This window comes from Dermochelys coriacea, chromosome 17 (assembly GCF_009764565.3).
Source record: "Dermochelys coriacea isolate rDerCor1 chromosome 17, rDerCor1.pri.v4, whole genome shotgun sequence".
Classification (NCBI taxonomy): Eukaryota; Metazoa; Chordata; order Testudines; family Dermochelyidae; genus Dermochelys; species Dermochelys coriacea.
In genome coordinates this window covers 3,666,072-3,684,373 of record NC_050084.1, presented here as the reverse complement: position 1 = coordinate 3,684,373, position 18,302 = coordinate 3,666,072, and the positions used below count along the sequence as shown (strand labels likewise).

The 18,302-nt window shown below is 43.2% G+C and overlaps 2 protein-coding genes across 12 annotated transcripts; one reads left to right on the top strand and one right to left on the bottom strand.

Annotated features, from left to right (window-relative positions):
• Positions 1-371: 371 nt before the first annotated feature.
• Positions 372-12,589, bottom strand: TAX1BP3 (Tax1 binding protein 3). The gene is made up of 4 exons (XM_038375741.2): positions 12,464-12,589; positions 7,903-8,022; positions 7,489-7,566; positions 372-2,187 (listed from the first exon to the last, which is right to left on the bottom strand). Exons 1-4 carry the CDS (start codon positions 12,500-12,502, stop codon positions 2,050-2,052), a joined length of 375 nt encoding a protein of 124 aa, XP_038231669.1. The 5' UTR covers positions 12,503-12,589; the 3' UTR covers positions 372-2,049.
• On the top strand, positions 12,453-16,636 carry EMC6 (ER membrane protein complex subunit 6). Of its 11 annotated transcripts, XM_038375746.2 has the most exons (5): positions 12,636-12,718; positions 13,532-13,603; positions 15,051-15,121; positions 15,422-15,498; positions 15,688-16,204. In XM_038375746.2, exon 5 carries the CDS (start codon positions 15,729-15,731, stop codon positions 16,059-16,061), a length of 333 nt encoding a protein of 110 aa, XP_038231674.1. In that variant the 5' UTR covers positions 12,636-12,718; positions 13,532-13,603; positions 15,051-15,121; positions 15,422-15,498; positions 15,688-15,728; the 3' UTR covers positions 16,062-16,204. The 11 variants fall into 11 exon arrangements, with proteins under 11 accessions (XP_043355466.1, XP_043355467.1, XP_043355471.1 ...); XM_043499531.1 differs by lacking the exons at positions 15,051-15,121; positions 15,422-15,498 and adding an exon at positions 14,393-14,451 and having other exon boundaries at positions 12,453-12,718; positions 15,688-16,636; XM_043499532.1 differs by lacking the exons at positions 15,051-15,121; positions 15,688-16,204 and adding an exon at positions 14,393-14,451 and having other exon boundaries at positions 12,453-12,718.
• Positions 16,637-18,302: the final 1,666 nt, after the last annotated feature.

Below are 18,302 nucleotides of genomic sequence, written 5' to 3'. Positions count from 1 at the left end.
CCATCTGTTATCTTTGACAGGAGTAAGGAATAGCTTATACTAAAAGGGACTCTTAAACACATGATTTAGAATCACTAGTGTTCAAGGTCTGATTACTTAGTCCTGCAACCCTCCTGCCAGAGGGAAAAGTAACTTTCTTCACTGAAAAGTTTAAGATGGTAAAATTTCAGGAGGGAATGTACTTCTCCCCCAGAGATGCTCCAACTTGTAAATGGCTGTCACTTTACTGTTAGCTGTTTAACACATCTTTACTTCAGCATAATTTGGCTGTCTAAATGTTGTCAGGCAGCACTCAACCTCTTCTAAATCTGAAGAATTGGAGGGGTAGGAAGCTTGCACAAAGGGTGTAAATACATAAATTGTCTTAAACAGTTTGTTAAATTCTTTTTATTGTGTAAAATCAAGAGACCACAGTACAAATAGTGTACTTTTTCTACAATAAACAAAAATAAGCCCTATCTGTGAAGCTATTTACTACCACAGGATTTGTAATTTAAATGTCAAATTCCTTTTGGATTTTTTGTATTGCTGAATAAGGTTTAAAAAAAAGTATAAAGAGGCATCTGCTGGTATGTAGAGATACAGAGTGGAACATTCTTTGAGACGCATTTATCAAGTTTATAAAAGTCACTGAAGTCAGAACCTAAATAGCACTGCAGTAATAAGTTACAATTTTTAACTAGTCTGAAGACAGTTGAAGTAAAGAGGTCATATACAGTGTCATTAAAACTAGTTCTGGAAGATGAAACAATTTTTTGAATTTGTAATTAAAGCTAGCCTGTACAATGCCTTAAAGCGTTAATGTGGTTCATTGAAGGGTATGAAACCCTTTAAGGATTTGTAGGAATCTTTTCTGCAAAAGCTCCTACAAATCTGTAGTTTGGCCTTTGTGAAGGATTTTGGTAGCATACACTTGCCTACCAGAGGTGCAGAGATAGGACTTTTGGTACAATAGATGTTTGCAAGCTCATTTGCACATTTCTACTTAATACAAGATTTAAATAAGTCTCCCCCTACAAAACAGACCAGCTGCCCCTTCTACTTGAAGATTCTCTCTGCTAAATGTGGAATGAGGAAGTGGAACTTTGTAAATGTCTCCTGTATGTTCAGCAATGACAAACGTTTCCATCTCTTTCCCAATTACACTATTTTTTTAAAAAACATAAACCCTAGAGTTGCAATAGTTATGGCATGTTAAAGCTGGCTTTGTTTCCCAAGTATTTTATGAAGCAGTCTTGTATAGAGGGACATTGCAACTGTAATGTCTTGGAATTTGTTACTAAATCCCACACAGCTTCCATTATAATCTGTTTATGCACCAACGGCTAGTTCAAACTCGTCCCTTTTATGATAAGTTGCTTGGTGAAGCAGACTAAAATCTTGCATTGAACTCTTCAGGACAATAGACTATCCCTCAAGCACTGCAAGATATTCTGCTTAACTTTTGCTAGCACTTGATGCTAAGAATAGTGTAGAGATGTCCTTATTGGACTTCCTACAAACTTACTTAAATGTAGCATCTTAAACCTGAGCCTGAACTAGCAAGGGAAATCTAGCCCTTAACAGTAGATTTTGAAAACTTACAGTAAACACTACCTCCTCTCCCCCTGTTAATCATTCACTCCTTTGCAGAAGCAGCTAACAGCTTTAAATGCTAAGCAATAGGAGAATCATCTCCCACTAAGTTAACTGCATTTTTCCACACTTTCTTCCCTAAGAAAAGTATTTAGGGTTTTGCATCTTGTTCTTAACTGCTAACTTCCCCTGCCACTGCAGTGTTACAGCTTTGCATACGCAGTAGGGTAAGGTGCTGTTTTCTGCAGCATATGCTACTGGAAGCCTTTCTGAAAGAGAAACTTGCTTCTGAAGTGGCTAGAATTTACTATTCTCAGTTCAGAGTAGAGTAAAAATGGTGCATGTTTACCTTGTTAGGCAGCACTAGTGTTTGCAAACAACTCAGGTCTAGTATTTGCTTCCTTAGAACAAGGGAGTGTCACTCTATAGATCCCTTCCTCTGCCCGCCCCCCCACCCCCAAGCCCATTGCATAATTAGGACATCATGGACTGCTGAACAGCCTTCTGCAGGGAGTGTCTGGTCACCAGGAGCCGTACCACTTCTTCATTCCTCTTTGTCAGTCTCTTCCTCGCTTGGTCATGAGTTACCATTGTCATGTCCCACCCATTCACCTACAAGAGAAGTTTTATCAGGAACCAATATTGTCTGATTCAATTCCCCTCTGCCTGCTCATTGGAGTGTAGGCTATTCTGGGTGGGGGGTAGGTTCATACTTGCCTGTGGAGCTGTTCCCCTTTACTTAAGTAGTGTTTTAGGCCAGGCCAGGAGTTAGAATCACTGCCTACGAGGTGAGGGATTCTGGTTCAACAAACAGAACCAGGATTTGAAGAAGTGATTTGTAGGGGGATTCCCAGCCTTCCAGGGCACATCTCAGTGAGGACGAGCTCCCTGTTTGAATCCCCTTGTCCTGGAGAAGGGAAGGATGTTTGAACAGGGACATCCCCCCTGAAGCTGCCAGGGCAGTGGAGGCCCTAGTCCAAATCCCTTCACAGAGCAAGGGATGTGGTCTAGGGTCTCTTGGCCCCTGGGTGAGTAACCTAGCAACTGGGGATGGAGTAGTTTTATGCAGATCAATTTTAATTTAAAAATAGAACTTGAGGTGGCAAAGCTCCCTTGGCAGAGGCAAGACTTGAATCAGGGTCTCCTGCATTCTAAGCACGTATCCTGCACCTGCACCCCAGAGGGCTCTTTGCTACTTGGTCTTGCTTTGGCCCAATTAATATTTAATTAAAGTGGAATGTCTTCAAGGAAAAGGACTTGAACTCCATGAGGCTCATTCCTGGCTCAGGACTTGAGCCCTGCTCTCCACTAGCACAGTATGGCAGCATAACCACTACACTACCAAGAGTGCCATACAGCCCATCTTTGCTTTGGCCTAATTGCATCTAACTGAGCAACCCTCACAGAAGGATACCTCATAGCCTACCTGTTAAGGCAGTTACTTGCATGGCAGGGAGATGGCTGTTCAAATCCCCTCTCAGGAGACAGTGAGACTTTAACCAGACTCTTCCCACACCCTGGGTGAGTTATATTCCAGTGGGTAGGTTAAGCGATTCTTATGGTGTCTGACCCAATTATTTAAAGTGGAAGAGCTTCAACAGGAGAATACAAGCACCTGACAGACTGTCCCTTAGTGCAGCAATTACAGCACTCACTTGGGAGACAGCAGTTGCCTGCTCAAATCCCTTCTCATGAGGCACAAGGGGGAATTGACCCAGAGTCTACTACACAACTATTGGAGGACAGCTAATGTAACACCAATTTTAAAAAAAGGCTCCATAGGTGAGCATGGCAAGCATAACTTCAGTACTGGGCAAACTGGTTGAAATATAGTAAAACACAGAATTATCAGACATAGATGAACATTGTTTGGTGGGTCTGAGTCAACAGCTTTTGTAAAGGGAAATCATGCCTGACCAATTTATAGGCATTCTTTGAGGGGGTCAACAAGCATGTGGACAAGTATGGTGTTCTTAGATTTCACAAGATCCCTCACCAAAGTCTCTTAAGCAAAGTAAGCAGTCATTAGAGAAGAAGGAAGGGCCTCTCATGGATCAGTAAGTGGTTAAAAGACCAGAAACAATGGGTAGGAATAAATGGTCAGCTCTCAGAATGGAGAGAGGTAAACAGTGGTGTCCCCCAGGGTCAGTACAAGGACCAGTCCTGTCCAACATTCACAAAAGGGGTGGAAAAAGAGTGATGTGGCAAAATTTGCACGTGATACAAAACTACTCAAGATAGTTAAGTCCAAAGCAGTCTGCTAATAGACAGAGGGATCTCACTTTTTTTTTGTAGACACCACACATGCGATAACATGCATGACAAAAAGGAGCTCTCAAAGATGCACACACCAAAATTCAATGTTGATAACTGCAAAGTAATGCTCACTGGAAAACAATCCCAACTATATATATAAAATGGGGTCTAAATTAGCTGTTACCATTCAAGACAGATCTTGGAGTCATTATGGATAATTCTTTGAAAATATCTATTCAGTGTGCAGCAGCAGTCAAAAAAGCTAACAATGTTGGGAATCATTAAGGGATAGATAAGATAGAAAATATATTGCCTTTATATAAATTCACAGTACACCTACATCTAGTATACTGCATGTAGATGTGGTCACCCCTTCTCAAAAAAGATACTGGAATTGAGAAGAAAAGGGCATCAAAAATTATTAGGGGTATGGAACATATGAGGAGAGATTAGTAAGACTGGGCCTTTTGAGCTTGGAAAAGAGATGACTAAGGGCAAATATGATAGTCTATAAAATCATGATTGGTGTGGAGAAAGTAAAGTGTTATTTACTCCTTCTTAAACACAAGAACTAGGGGTCACTAAATGAAAATAGACAACAAGTTTAAAAACAAACAAAAGGAAGTATTTCTTCACACAACACAGTTAACCTGTGGAACTCTTTGCCAGATGATATTATGAAGGTCAAGACTAACAGGGTTCAAAAAAGAACTAGATAAGTGCACACAGAGGATAGGTCCATCAATGGTTATTAGCCAGGATGGGCAGGGATACTGTCCCTACCTTTGTTTGCCAAAAGCTGGGAATAGGCGATGGGATGGATCACTTGATTACCTGTTCATTCCCTCTGGGGCACCTGGCATTGACTACTATCAGAAGATGGGCTAGATGGACCTTTGATCTACCTCATATGACCATTCTTATGTAACCACTGGACTAACAGTCATGAGGGAGAGCTACCTTGCCTCTCAGAGTACTCTAGCAATGGCAGCTCACTGTTCAAATCCCATCTCATCAGGCAGGAGGAGGAAACTGACACAGGCTTGCCCCTATCCCAGGTGAGTACTGTGACCATGGAGCTAAAGGGAGGCCAGCTCCTCCCAGACTGCCATGTGTGGCCTTAGGCAGTGCCTAAGCAGGCCTACCAGACTCAGTCCCACCAGGGAGACAGACAGGGCATGTGTAAACCTGCTCCAGTTACCTAGAGCATGAGCAGTTTTGAGGGCAAAGAGCTGAAACTCTGACGCCTGGTCACCCATCAAAGATGATCTGATAGTCTAGTCCATAGGCAGACTGCAAGCCAAATCCAGACCACCAGACACTTTTGAATAGACCTTAAGTATTTTTATTTATTTATTTTCTCTGGAGTCTGGACCTTGACAAAAAATATTTGAGTACGCCTGGTCTAGAAAGTAGCTATATCTCTGCCTGTTAATGGCTTTATAAATTAGGACCATTACTTTGAATTCACAGCATGGACAATCCTGACCTAACCAGAGAGGTAATGAAGAACCAAGCATTAGCTGAGTCAATAGTCCTTGCTCAGTATCACTAGCAAGATTTGAAGTTAGGTAACTGCATTCCAAGCCAACTGCTGTTTTTTAGTCAACAGATCTCACTGGTGTCTTTATTGTATTGGGGTAAGAAGCACCATCTCTGGATCATGTGGCTGAGTTGTTTGCCAAGAACAAAACAAATGAGAAACTGCCAAGCATAGCCTCTTCAGGCAGCACCTGAAACATGCCACTGATCAGTCAGACATATAGAATCATGCTACAGTTCAGTATCCTCAAGTGTCCCCTGTCAGCATCGGATGGGTGATAGGTAGTTCCTAACACAATGATCCAGCTGCCAGCTCCAGCAGCCAGCCTCACCTTTGTGCAGTGTAGGTGTGAGTACCTGTGCAACAAGGAGATGCAAATGCTGCAGGGAAGATTTGGTGTGCTTGATGCATGCAGCTGTGACTGACAAGTGCAGCGACAGAGCACTGAACACATCAGAGACAGATTCTGAGGGGCAATGGAAATGTTTCAACAGTCTGCAAATTTATGTGACTATTTTTTGTGAGTTAATATGGCCTAAAGGGGAACTGCCTTAAATATCAAGTAGCTCACAGTTATATACAGGAATTACATTAGAGTGATGATAAAACCCATTGTTTCATGTTCTCTGTGTGTATATAAATCTCCCCACTGTATCTTCCACCGAATGCGTCTGATAAAGTGAGCTGTAGCTCACGAAAGCTTATGCTCAAATAAATTTGTTAGTCTCTAAGGTGCCACAAGTCCTCCTTTTCTTTTTGCGAATACAAACTAACTACTCTGCTACTGCTACTCTGAAACCTGTTATTAGAGTGCTAGTTTGTTATTCACAAGATATTCATACAAGACATTCTATAGGCTGGCTACTGAGTCCTAACTGTTCTATAAATAGTATAGATGTATTGTCATTGTATTCAGTGACAGTAAGACGATAATTATAGTTGTATTGTATGTGCATGTTTAGCTTAATGTCTCCAGCTGAGCAGGTATCAAATTATATATGCTTTATAATTAGGGGTGGGGTCTTATCTACATAACTTCATAAACATAGACAAACTCTTCTCAAATGAGTACATTCTACAAACACTGTATTGCGAGGTATTACACGGTACAAACAAGCTCATACTGTCATGTGACAATAGACTTCTGCTTTAACTGAAGGGAAAGAAGTATGGGAGGGGGAAAGTGCAGGATTCATATTCCTCCTTCTACTCCAGCCAGAGCAGATTGCATAAACTATACACAAAGGGACTAAATATTTCCCAAAAACTTTCCCTACAGGACTCTCCAGAGTACACACTTGCATTATCAGTTGTATTTAGAAGCTTTCTGCCAATTTTGTTAAAAGTAGACTATGATTCTACAAGTAAAGGCCCTTTTTGGATTTTATCAGTTTTTCAAATTGGATACTCCATAACATTTAGACATGTGTTACAAAAAACCCTCACCATGAGGGTTGCATCTACATCCCCTCTGGGAATGACCACCGGGTATATGCCTAATGTGATAGCAATGACATTTTTCTACCTGCTGGGTTACCTGTAGTACCTTGGATCGATCCAGGCTGGTACACTATTAAAAGCCCAGCCCCACAAAGGTGTGTTTGGGGGACAGAACATGTGTCAATCTGCTTCTTCATGATCTGCCTCAAGTTCTGGTATTGCAGAATGGTTGCCAGGCACTACTTTCAGAGCTTTGAGGTTCACAAGAGTTCATGACCATTCAAGACCATATGCTCAATTGTGACTTATAGCTAGTTTATCTGTAATACTGTGTGCTGTTTGACATGAACAGTGACTTCACCCTCCTGCAGGGGGCATTCATGTTGGCAGTTACAGCCAGAAGCCTCTTGTCTGGAGATATGGAAGCTTTTCCAGACAGATTCCCAAGACAATCCATATGGAAAGGCAGTGACCTTTTATAAACTTCCTTGGGTAGCACATATAGCAGTGGAACAATGAGTAGGTGAAATAGTCAATAGAGCAAGTGGATGAGATTCACCACCACCCTACCTCTGAAATAGCCTGGAAAGCAGTGCTCCCTAGGGATCTTCTGGGCTGAGATTGTCCTGCATCTAGGCATTCCAGTATGTTCCTCTTCCTACCTTTGAATTTACCTGCATTATCTTGTCTCCAACCTGGAGTCCGGCAACTTCTGCTGGGCCTCCTTCCGTCACCCTTGTTACATAGATGCCCTGTAAGAGTCATGTTTTAGTTATTCCAGTTGGAACGGTTACAAATGCACACAAGGCAATAACCTTTACTTAGCAGCATCTTAAAAATGGATTCCATTAAAAAACAAGTCTGATATTAGAAAACAGATGAGTCATACAAGAGCCCAAATGCAGCAGCAGTGCAAGTTGGCTACATTGACTAAGTGGGAAGGGAGTATAACATGGACCAATCAGACTGAGGGAGAACCAGGCATAGGCCTACAAAAAGTGTGTGCCACTCACTGAATTCAAGGTGAGTTGAGGGCACTCAGCCTCTTACTGGGGGTCTTAATTATTTAAGTTCAAAGAGAATCTGACCTTGTCAGTTTTATCTTCAGAGAAAGGATTCTGAGCAGGGTCCTGATCAATTCCACCTCCAATACTGAATCCAAGAATCAGATTTTCACCTTGACGGAGTTTATGGATTTCAACTCTTTGCTGAAAGAGATGAGAGGGGGAAAAGTGCAGGATTCACATTCTTTCTTCTACTCAGAGTAGATTAAGTTTAGCTTTATTAAACGTAACTATCTCTGAACACAGGACAACAGATTTTGTTTGGTGAGCTACTGTATAACTTCCAGACAAAGGGAGCACATAAGATAATTTACAAATGAAGACCATATCACAAGCATGTTTTTTATATTTGCTTAGACAATGAGCAGGGATCTGTGGATCTAAAACCCATTGATGGATGGGAACATTTGTTATCTATTCCAAAGAGACAAGCAAACTTAACTTGGGCAACAGCTGTTTATTTTAATTGATCCTCTTTAAAAGTTATCATTAAGATGAACCATTTCTGCCCTTCAGCAGTAACTGAGGAGCATTTTGTTGTCCTTGCTAGTAAGCCACAACAGAAATAAGCATCTCCAAACATATCCCTAAAGGACTTGGCACTTAAGCATCTAAAGGAGTTTAACCTCTATCTCTATTACTACAATTGAAATGGAAGGAGGGATGGCTCCAATAGCAGTAGAATTATACTAGAGATCAGTTTCCTTCAAGCCAGTAAAATGCAAGTGTCAATAACGAGCAGTCTCTCTAACCCACACATCTTATTTTGTTTTGTCCATGGACAAAGTGCGAGTTCCTCCTTAGCGCTCTGCCAATGGGAATATGTATCCTACTATTGTCACTCATCCACAATAGATAATGGGGCAGAGACTTCTGTTGTCTGCAACAAGTTCAGAAACTTAAAGTACTCCGAGCATAGGCCACTAACTCAGCTGAAGAGAGTCCATCTACCAAAGGGTTCACAAGACCAGCTGTAAAGTCGCCCCAGCATCAAGAGTACTCAAAAAGTCTTGATGAGAAGGTTCAGACACCAAGAGATTTTAAAACGTTGTATGAGTAACAGCAGAGGCGCTCTTAGTGACAGAGATATGAAGGGGAATCATGATCTCACCCAGAACCCTGTCCAGCCGGGGCCTCTTTGCAAAAGAAGTTGTTTAGTCTTTCCTCTTGAATTAGGCCCAGATCCCCCCAGGCTACAAACTGCTCTGCCAAATAAATGCAGCCTTTGCTGCATGACCTACTTTCACCAAAATTATGAGATTTATCATACACATCACCAGGAAACCTGGTTTGAATGCGATTGATAATTCAAAGTGAGTTGCTTTGCAATCTTGTTTCATCAAGGAAAGTAGTTCACATTACTATCTGACAGGTTTCAGAGTAGCAGCCGTGTTAGTCTGTATTCGCAAAAAGAAAAGGAGTACTTGTGGCACCTTAGAGACTAACAAATTTATTTGAGCATAAGCTTTCGTGAGCTACAGCTCACTTCATCGGATGCATTATTTTAATTTAATGGATTCAAGTATGACCAACTACAGTTCTATGTTTTTTACTGCCTCTATAGTAACAGAACTCTTAACTATAGCATTGCAAATCCACAGATTACAGATAAAACCAGAAACACGGATTTAATTCTCAAAAGCTTGCTTGGCATCTCTTTTTCACAAAGGTTTTAGCTAGTGAAGTACAAAATTAAATGTTTTAAATCTACTTCACAAGACTAGAATAGCTAAAGCAGATGCCACTCAACCTTTTAAAGAGCACCATGCAGCACAATCTAGTGAAGGACACAGAACAGTCAGTAAGTCTTGTCAAGCTATGAGAGTGACACTTTGTATTGAGAGATTAGAAACTGTTTTTCCCTGCTCAGGGGAAGCTTCTTCCTTGTGAGATACTTCAAAATGTAAACAGCCTATCTCCTCTGGGTACAGACTGGGTATGGTAACTAGCTTTCCCTTCTGACAGCAACTCCTGGAAAGAAAGCATGGGTTGAGGGCAAAATTACAGGCTACATGTAAGATTTTTGAAGTTTTTCTTCCCTCAAGTTTGCACGGCTGTCTTTTTCCATTCATCAGAATGCTTCCCTGGGTCAAGTGAGCCCATTTGGAATACAAGAGGGAGGTGTTAGTAACTCAGCCAAGTAAACAAATAGTCATTTTAATTGGAGTGAGACTCCATATGAGCTCATTGGAAATACTGACAACTTCCACAGACAAACTAAAAATTGCAGCATACCATAATAAGAAACAGACAAGGAACAGACTCCAGGCTGGCAGCCAAACAAGTGGATGGTAGCAGATTTGGTATCTTTTTATGTTGTCCTCAACACTTGAATTGGCTCGGAGGCAGGTTGTTGAGAACAAGGCTAACAGCAACAGTGTGCAGTCACATGGCATTTTTATCAAGCGTGCGGGGGGGGGGGGGGGCACTAAGGCACCACAACTTTAGCTGAACAAGGACATTCTTGGTTTTGTTTTGTTAACTGGTGATACTGAGATTCCAATTCAAGAAAACCTATGCTCCTTGAGCAGCATGGTGTGCAGGGTTTTTACCCATGGGAAAACTAACCCATTGTAATCTGTGCACCATTATCTTCTATCCCAGAAGGCACCTTAACAGAAGGCACCATCTGCCAAGCTAAACAGTGAACACTTTCCATCAAGATCACAATGGTTTTCAAAGAAAAATACAGTTAGAGAGGTTTGACATCTGAGGTAAAGTCCTCTGATAAGTGGCAAGTTGACTATGCTATGCCTCTTAAATCACAGCACAACACATACCATGATCCCAGTTTGCGCTCAGTTAGGCTTCCTGGCATTGCAGGGAGATGTCAGAAATCTGACTTGTTTTGACAGTCACTTGGTTGGACAGCTAGTGCATGCCACGGTGTGCAACACACTGATATGTGGCAAATTTTCACCTCGACACTTATGATACATTTTACTGGGCTTATTTTCTACGGAGAAGGGTTGACTCTGGAGTCAAATTGGCCCCCATCCAACCTGCACTGGCTTGCGTAGGTGGCTCAACTCACACCATCTCACCATATACAGCCTCTAGTTCTTTGTTCTTCTCTGACTGTCAGAGACTTTGTGCAAAAAAGGTTTTTTTTCATCCCCTCCACTATAGCTACTGGAAAGTGACATGCATCCCTGTGCTCATCAGAAACGTAACCATAAGCAAATAGCGGAGACAGCATAATCCAGTGGACCTGGGAGAGAGGACAGCTAGCTTTTGTTCCCTGCTCTATCACTGATTCACTATATGATCTTGGGCAAGTCAGATCACATCTGTGCTTCAGTTTTCCTGGGTGTACAGAGGAGATAATGATACTTCAATCTTTGGATGAAAGTGGTAAGAAAAATGGTATAACCTAAAGTATATCTGTAGTAAAATCCTTAATTAAAAAAATACAATAAGGGAAGCTAAGTCACCCAATCCTTTCACACCACCAAAATGAATTAGTTTGACTTTTCCATTCCGCTTACCCCAAATCTAGAAACATGCTACGGTTCTTTTGCTTCAGAGCACATTTTTCAAATACTGTTTTACCACCTTGTTACTTAGCTGTATGTGTATACATGCACACACGCAGGTGCATCAAGGATGGGGGAAAGAGTTGTTACATGCTTCAAAATAGTCAGTGAACTGGAGAGGTCTCTTAGAGTTGCCTCCAGCACCCTAGCTCTCTCCATGTTTAGATTGCCCAGGTTTCAGAGCAGCAGCGGCGTTAGTCTCGCTCCACAAAAAGAAAAGGAGGACTTGCGGCACCTTAGAGACCAACACATTTATTTGAGCAAAAAGAAAAGGAGGACTTGCGGCACCTTAGAGACTAACAAATTTATTAGAGCATAAGCTTTCGTGAGCTACAGCTCACCTCATCGGATGAGCTGTAGCTCAGGAAAGCTGATGCTCAAATAAACGTATTAGTCTCTAAGGTGCCACAAGTCCTCCTGTTCTTTTTGCGAATACAGACCAACACGGCTGCTGCTCTGAAGCCATTTATTTGAGCATCAGCTTTCGTGAGCTACAGCTCACTTCACACAGGCTACGTAGTGCTTTATAAAGGAGGTCGCTCCCAGCCTCGTTCCAGAGATGGGGAAACAGAGGCACAGAGCAGCGAGGCGACTTGCTCCGTGTCACCCCGCAGGCAAGCGGCAGAGTGCGAAGGGGTCTCAGTGCTCGGCCCCTCGCAGCGCCAGGAGGCGCGGGAACCGGGCGCTTCCTTCACTGTCCCAGCCGAACGAGGCCAGCAGGAAGAGAAAGCGCGTCCACCCGGCTGCCGCACCACCGGAGCCCGTCAACACCCCCCGAGGCGGCTGGTACTGGGAGCCGAGCGCCCCGAAGGAGACAACTTTCCCCTTCGCCTAGGGGGGGCAGGGCCCTACCAGGCTCACCCCCCTTTACACCCTGGGAGCAGTGCAGCGGCGCGCCCCGCGCGGCATCCCTGGGCGAGCTTTGCCCGGGGTAGGGAGCTCAGCCCCGCAGCCGGCCCGGCCCGTGCGCCACCAGAGCTGGGGGGGCTGCTCCGGGCGGGGGGGGGGGGGCGTTGCGGGGACCCGGCCCCACTCCCACTCCCACTCACCACCACGGCGGTGACCGGCTGCCCCGGGATGTACGACATGGCCCCGCCCGACTCGCCGGCGCGCCCGCCGCCGCGCCAACAAAAGGTCCCTCCGGCCCCGCCCCCCGCTCCACAGCCCAGGAGCCAATCGGGCGCCGCCTCAGGCCGAGGGAGCGCCGGCGCGTGCGCATCGAGAGCGGGGGGGGGGGGCGCGCGACGTTTCCCAGCAGCCCGGGTTCCAAGATGGCGGGCCGCCGCCGCCGGCAGTAGAGGCGGGTGAGTCGCGGCGGTTACCTCAGCGGGGCTGGGCGGCCGCTGGGGGTCCGTAGTGACGTCATCCCGGGCCCGGCCTCACCCTCGGGACAAACCGAGCCCCGGCAGTGCGGCCTCAGGCGTCTCCTTTGCGCCTTGCTCTGGGCCGCCCCCGTCCAGGCCTGGGCCCGCGGGCGGGGCCGGGCCGGGGCTCTGGCGGCCCCCCGGAGCGGGGCGGAGCGAGGCGAGGGTGGGAGCGGAGCGGGGCGAGGGCGGGGGGCTCGCCCCGCCCCGCCCCGCCCCGCCCCGCCGCCCAGGAGGCCGCTGGGGTTGCGCTCGGGACCTGCTGTTTCTAGTGGAAAAGCCGGGCTGCAGGAAGGGGCGCGGAGTAGTTGCGTGGCCGATATTGTGCCCCATAAAGGTGCAGGAGCGAACTGGGGCCAGTCTGGTTCTGCAGCACAGGGCGGTGTCCCCACGGGCCCGGCCATGGCACTGCGGACTCCATCGTCCAGGCTGATCCTGTATCCCCAGCCGTGCTCAGGGCTAAGTTGCAGCTGCACTCGGTGTCTTGGCTGCGGGTAAAAGCGGTGCTTTCTTTTAGTCCCTCCTGGAGTCGGTGACCCCAGAGAACACTAAACGAGGGGTGAGTTTAAACTTCCAGATTCCTCACCTGTGCTCCACTCAGCATGAGGGAAAGGGAGCGAGCTTGGGGCTGGGTGGTTTTGCTTTGACTCGGACCAGGGAAAGGAGGAGATGTGGATTTAAATCTGTGTTTACTGTTATTTTATATAACATATCTATGAATATTAAAAAGTTTGTGAAATCTTTCTTTTACAGAGAGCTACAGTTGGGGTCTAAACTGCTTGACAAGCCCTTTCGCTTTTGTGTTCTGGTTATAGTCCATCTCAGGTAATTATATTGAGGCACTCCAAATTTCCCAGAAGCTTCAATTAAGCACAATGCCCTTTGCTTTTAGTCCTGAAGTCTTATGTAGTGTTGCTATTGAACAACTAGCATGTTCCACCGGAGTGATAGCTGCATTACACTGTTCAGTAGAGTGATCCCTGTATCTAGTTATTTTGGATCTAAGCCAAGTGAAGGATGGGTTCTTTAATATTAGTAAAGCACACTGAAATCATTGGATAAAAAATGCTATAGAAATGTCAAGTAGTGGCTTTAATGCAGTGTGCAGCTACATTTGGTTAATTGGGTCCTGTAGTGTCTCGATGCTTCTTCCTTGGATTTAATTACAACTTCAGAATGTAGGTAGTTGGCTAAAGAGGTGGCATTGTTGAACAGACCAGACTGATAGAAATTTAAGTGTAAATAGGAAACCTTATCCGAACTGTGTGCTACAACAAGGAAAAGAAGGATGTGAATTTAAAAGTTGAGTTGCTGTTAGAACTGTATGCACACAACAATATGTTGCAGGAAAAGGCCATAGAGATGAGTAACCTCATTATAAATTGGGGTTGCAAGTCTTGTACTGGAAGCTAGGTTCCCTGTAAGCTGCATGCTTGGGCCAAGTGGCTGCCCAGGTGATTAGCTGAGCATCTACATCCTGGCAGCATGTGTTCATGTGCCTCTCCCCCCACAGTGCTTGTCCTGCAGCTGCTCCTCTCCTACTTGCTTTGCAGGGGGGGGGGGAGGGGAAGGGTGCTGATGTCAGGATGTTGCCCCTGTACCCTATCTCTGCAGAGCAGGGCAGAGGGGACACAGCCTGGCTCAGGAAGGACTTGGAACTGCTGGGATGAATGGTGAGTGCCTTTCTTAAAGAGACAGTGCACTGAGATTTCCCCAGCAGCCAGCTCACACAAACACCTACACTCTTCCCCTCCCACATACCCCATCTCTGCAGAATGGGGAAGGGGAGACAAGAGGGCTCAGGACAGAGCAGGAGAGCTTTCAGTGAGTGTCTTAAAGAGACAGCAAATGGCATCTTTCAGAATCATCCCCAGCAGCCAGAACACACCCTCTGTCACACACACACTCACCTACCTCCCAACACATAATTGTATTAGTGTTACTACTTGGTACTTCCTGCAATGCGCGCACATTCTCTGTAATTTTATTCTTTCAACGTGTTATTTTAGTGTTTTGACTGGTCTATGCATTTCATAATTTTTATTTCTCTTACGCTTAAATTATTTGAGTAGTGAGTCCTAAAATGCCCTAACCTGTTCTAGCTGGAGTAATTATCCCTATGGTTACTTTTAAAAACATACAAATATATGGGTTTTGTTTCTACTGGTGCCGCACATGCCCACATACCTCCATGCACATGAAATTTATTCTGCACATATATGGAAAAAATTAGAGTGAACATTGATTGGAACAAAAATTCTGTTTTTTTCAGATTACTAAAGCTGGCCTAAATTTTTCTTACTCTAACAAGTACATTTGTGTGCTGTAACCATACGTAGTGAGGTTGGTACTGTTTTGTTTATATGTGTGGTGTTAATGACTGTAAAAGGCTCTGAGTTTTAGATGTAAACTTACCTGATTAACTCAAGTTAATTTTATATTTACATAGAGTCCAAATGTAGACTACCTGATTTGCTTGAATGTTTTAGCAGCTCTTTGAATACTGTCAGTTATAACAGCTAGTAGACATGTGAATAGCTCCTTGATTTCTTGTAGTTATTCAAAGACCACCACTTATTTCTAGAGCAGATAACTGGGAATACAGTTTGTCCAAGACGCTACTCAAATTAATTTTTTTCAAAGGGTATGAACAATGTTCTGATGACTGATGCATTCCAGGCTGTCAGGCTGATGTTACCAAAATGTGCAACAGATTATAGGTACTCCTCAGTTTATCGATTTACTGATGGTTATTTTTTGCTAGAGGACAATTTCCAAGTAGCAGTGCATTTTTCACTCTCAGTTCCTGCTGTTAGTTATGCACAGGAGGGAAAATTGTTCTGTCCCATCTTCCCAAATAAAATTAAATTGACTTGGTACAATAGTTTCTTTTCTCTCCTTTGATCTAGTCTTGTTGGGAGAGAGAAATCCTTGATTCCAAACCAGAGCAATGGCTACCATGATGGCTAAGCGAGAAGGGCCTCAGTTCATCAGTGAAGGAGCAGTCCGAGGGAATGCAGCCATTCTGGATTATTGCAGGACATCCGTTTCTGCCTTGTCAGGAGCAACAGCAGGAATTCTTGGCCTGACTGGTTTACATGGCTTCATCTTCTACATCTTGGCTTCTGTCCTTCTCTCAGTGCTTTTGGTATTAAAAGCTGGACGGCGGTGGAATAAATACTTTAAATCCCGAAGGCCACTTTTCACTGGGGGGCTTATCGGTGGCCTCTTCACGTATATCCTCTTCTGGACTTTCCTCTATGGCATGGTGCATGTCTACTAAAAATAGTAGTAATCACTTTAGCTGCAATGGGTTTTAATGAAATGGAAGGATTGTTGCAAAAACTCATCTAAACAACTGTGCCAGCTTTTGAAATTGTTGTTCACTGCTTTTATTGTTAAGGTGGTCAGTAACTTATGTCTAAGTAAACTGAATGTAAAATGTCTTATGGGAAAAGTCCCTTAAATTGTTTCCCATGCTGTTATAAGTATCCTATGAATTGCTAAAAATCACCATTTGTCCACCATTCTTGGCTGGCTTCATTCCTTTTACGTTCTGCATCTGTAAGATCAGAAATAGCAGCTATATTTTATTGTGTGTTCCTACTGTCACCGTTTGCACCAGCATACAAGCATTGATTAAAAAAAAAGTATTTAACTATAAGCTTAAAGCAATGAAATCTAAAAGAAAACACTGACACAAAGTTAATTTCACAGTAATATGTAATTAAATGTACCTGAAACTCGGGATAGAAGTATCTTATTTGTCTGGATCATTCGTGTAAGTGCTGTGATCCTGGGTGCAGTCACATTACAAACAGGAAATTAAAGCTACTAAAACATTTTAATCTCTTCCATGCATTGACTTTGCAGAGCATTTTTTTTAAATGGCAGATATAAAAGGTAATAAGTAGCATACTGCTTTCCACTGCCATACTACATTATGCCAAAGGAAACCACAGTATCCTATCAATCAGTATCCATTATAGCTAATGTGAACAAACCCACAGCCAGAGATCTGGAATAGACTCACTCTTAGTATTTCCCCAAACATACAATGCATTATTGTGGTAATATATTTCATTTTCTGCAAGAAAATAAAGGACAGACTGAGCTGTAAACTGTATTTTTAGCTATAGGATAGACCCTGCAATCCCTCTTCATCCGTTTTCTTAGTGAATGGGTATATAGTCTCTGCACTTGTATGGTGATGGGTGCTGAAGTGCGCTTATATACACTTAGCAGTATTTCTATATGAGGAGAAAATCAAATAGTAGCATTTTTGCAGTTCACGCTATTCTAAAACAAGTTACTAACCAGTGACACAGAACACTCAGTGTAAAACATTTTCCCCCTTATACTTTGAAATGCTTTTTTTAAAGTAGTCTTCCCTCTATTTTAAACTTTATTTAATACTGAAACAAATATTATATATGATAAAGGGAAATGGACAATGATACTATAAATATTGTCTGCCATACTATATATTTACAATAGTTTTACCTTTGGTCTCCTGCAAAATAACATGGTCTAGTTACTTAATTCTGTCAGAGCTATTTTTCTATATTGTCATGCATCTTTTAAACATGGGCACTTTAGTTTTGATTAGATGGGCAGCTTTATTAATATATATGTACTGTTCAAATATTGAGTATCAGAGAGGTAGCTGTGGTAGTCTGGAGCTGTAAAAGCGTCCGAGTCCTGGGGCACCTTATAGACTCTCAGACATATTGGAGCCTAAGCTTTCGTGGGTGAATACCCACTTCGACGGATGGAAGATCTGACAAAGTGGGTATTCACCCATGAAAGCTTAGGCTCCAATATGTCTGTTAGTCTATAAGGTGCCACAGGACTCTTTGCTGCTTGTTCAAATGTTGTGCATGTTTTTCAAAACAAAATGGAGAAACCAGTATGCCCATCGTTAATCACCATTATCTAAAATAATACAACTTACAGAAGAGACACAACATTGTCCTAAAATAGACAAATTCCAGTGTTGTTAACTCCAAGAAAAATATCAAATTCTATTTAAAAAAAACTCCTGAGAATCCAGTAGTAACTGTTTATAAATAATCTCTGTACTGACTTAGTTTAAAAAAAAAATGGGGATCAAGTTTTGTGATGAGGGACCTAAAGTCTTCAACTCTGGAAGTGAATTAGGTCCTTTCTAACAAGGTAGCATTATTTGGGCAGGTTAAAGTATTAGTCTAGAGAGCAGGCCTAGCCTTGTTTTTATTTCTGATGAGCTGTTTGAGTGAATCATACCGTAGTATGAGGTGATACAGCATTGTATAATATTTGTTTCAGCTTCAAAAATTACTTAAGTATAGATGGTTAAGATAGACTTATATTGGCTTAGTAAGTTTACACAGTCCTGTTTGCATCAAGCTAATGCTGTCAGGTTTCACCTTAACACATCATTCACCAGTTTTTTAACTGAGTGAAAAGACTGACGTAGGACTATTAATGTCATATTTCAAAACAAGGCAGATTAATCTTCACCACCTACCATTTTCATCCAAGG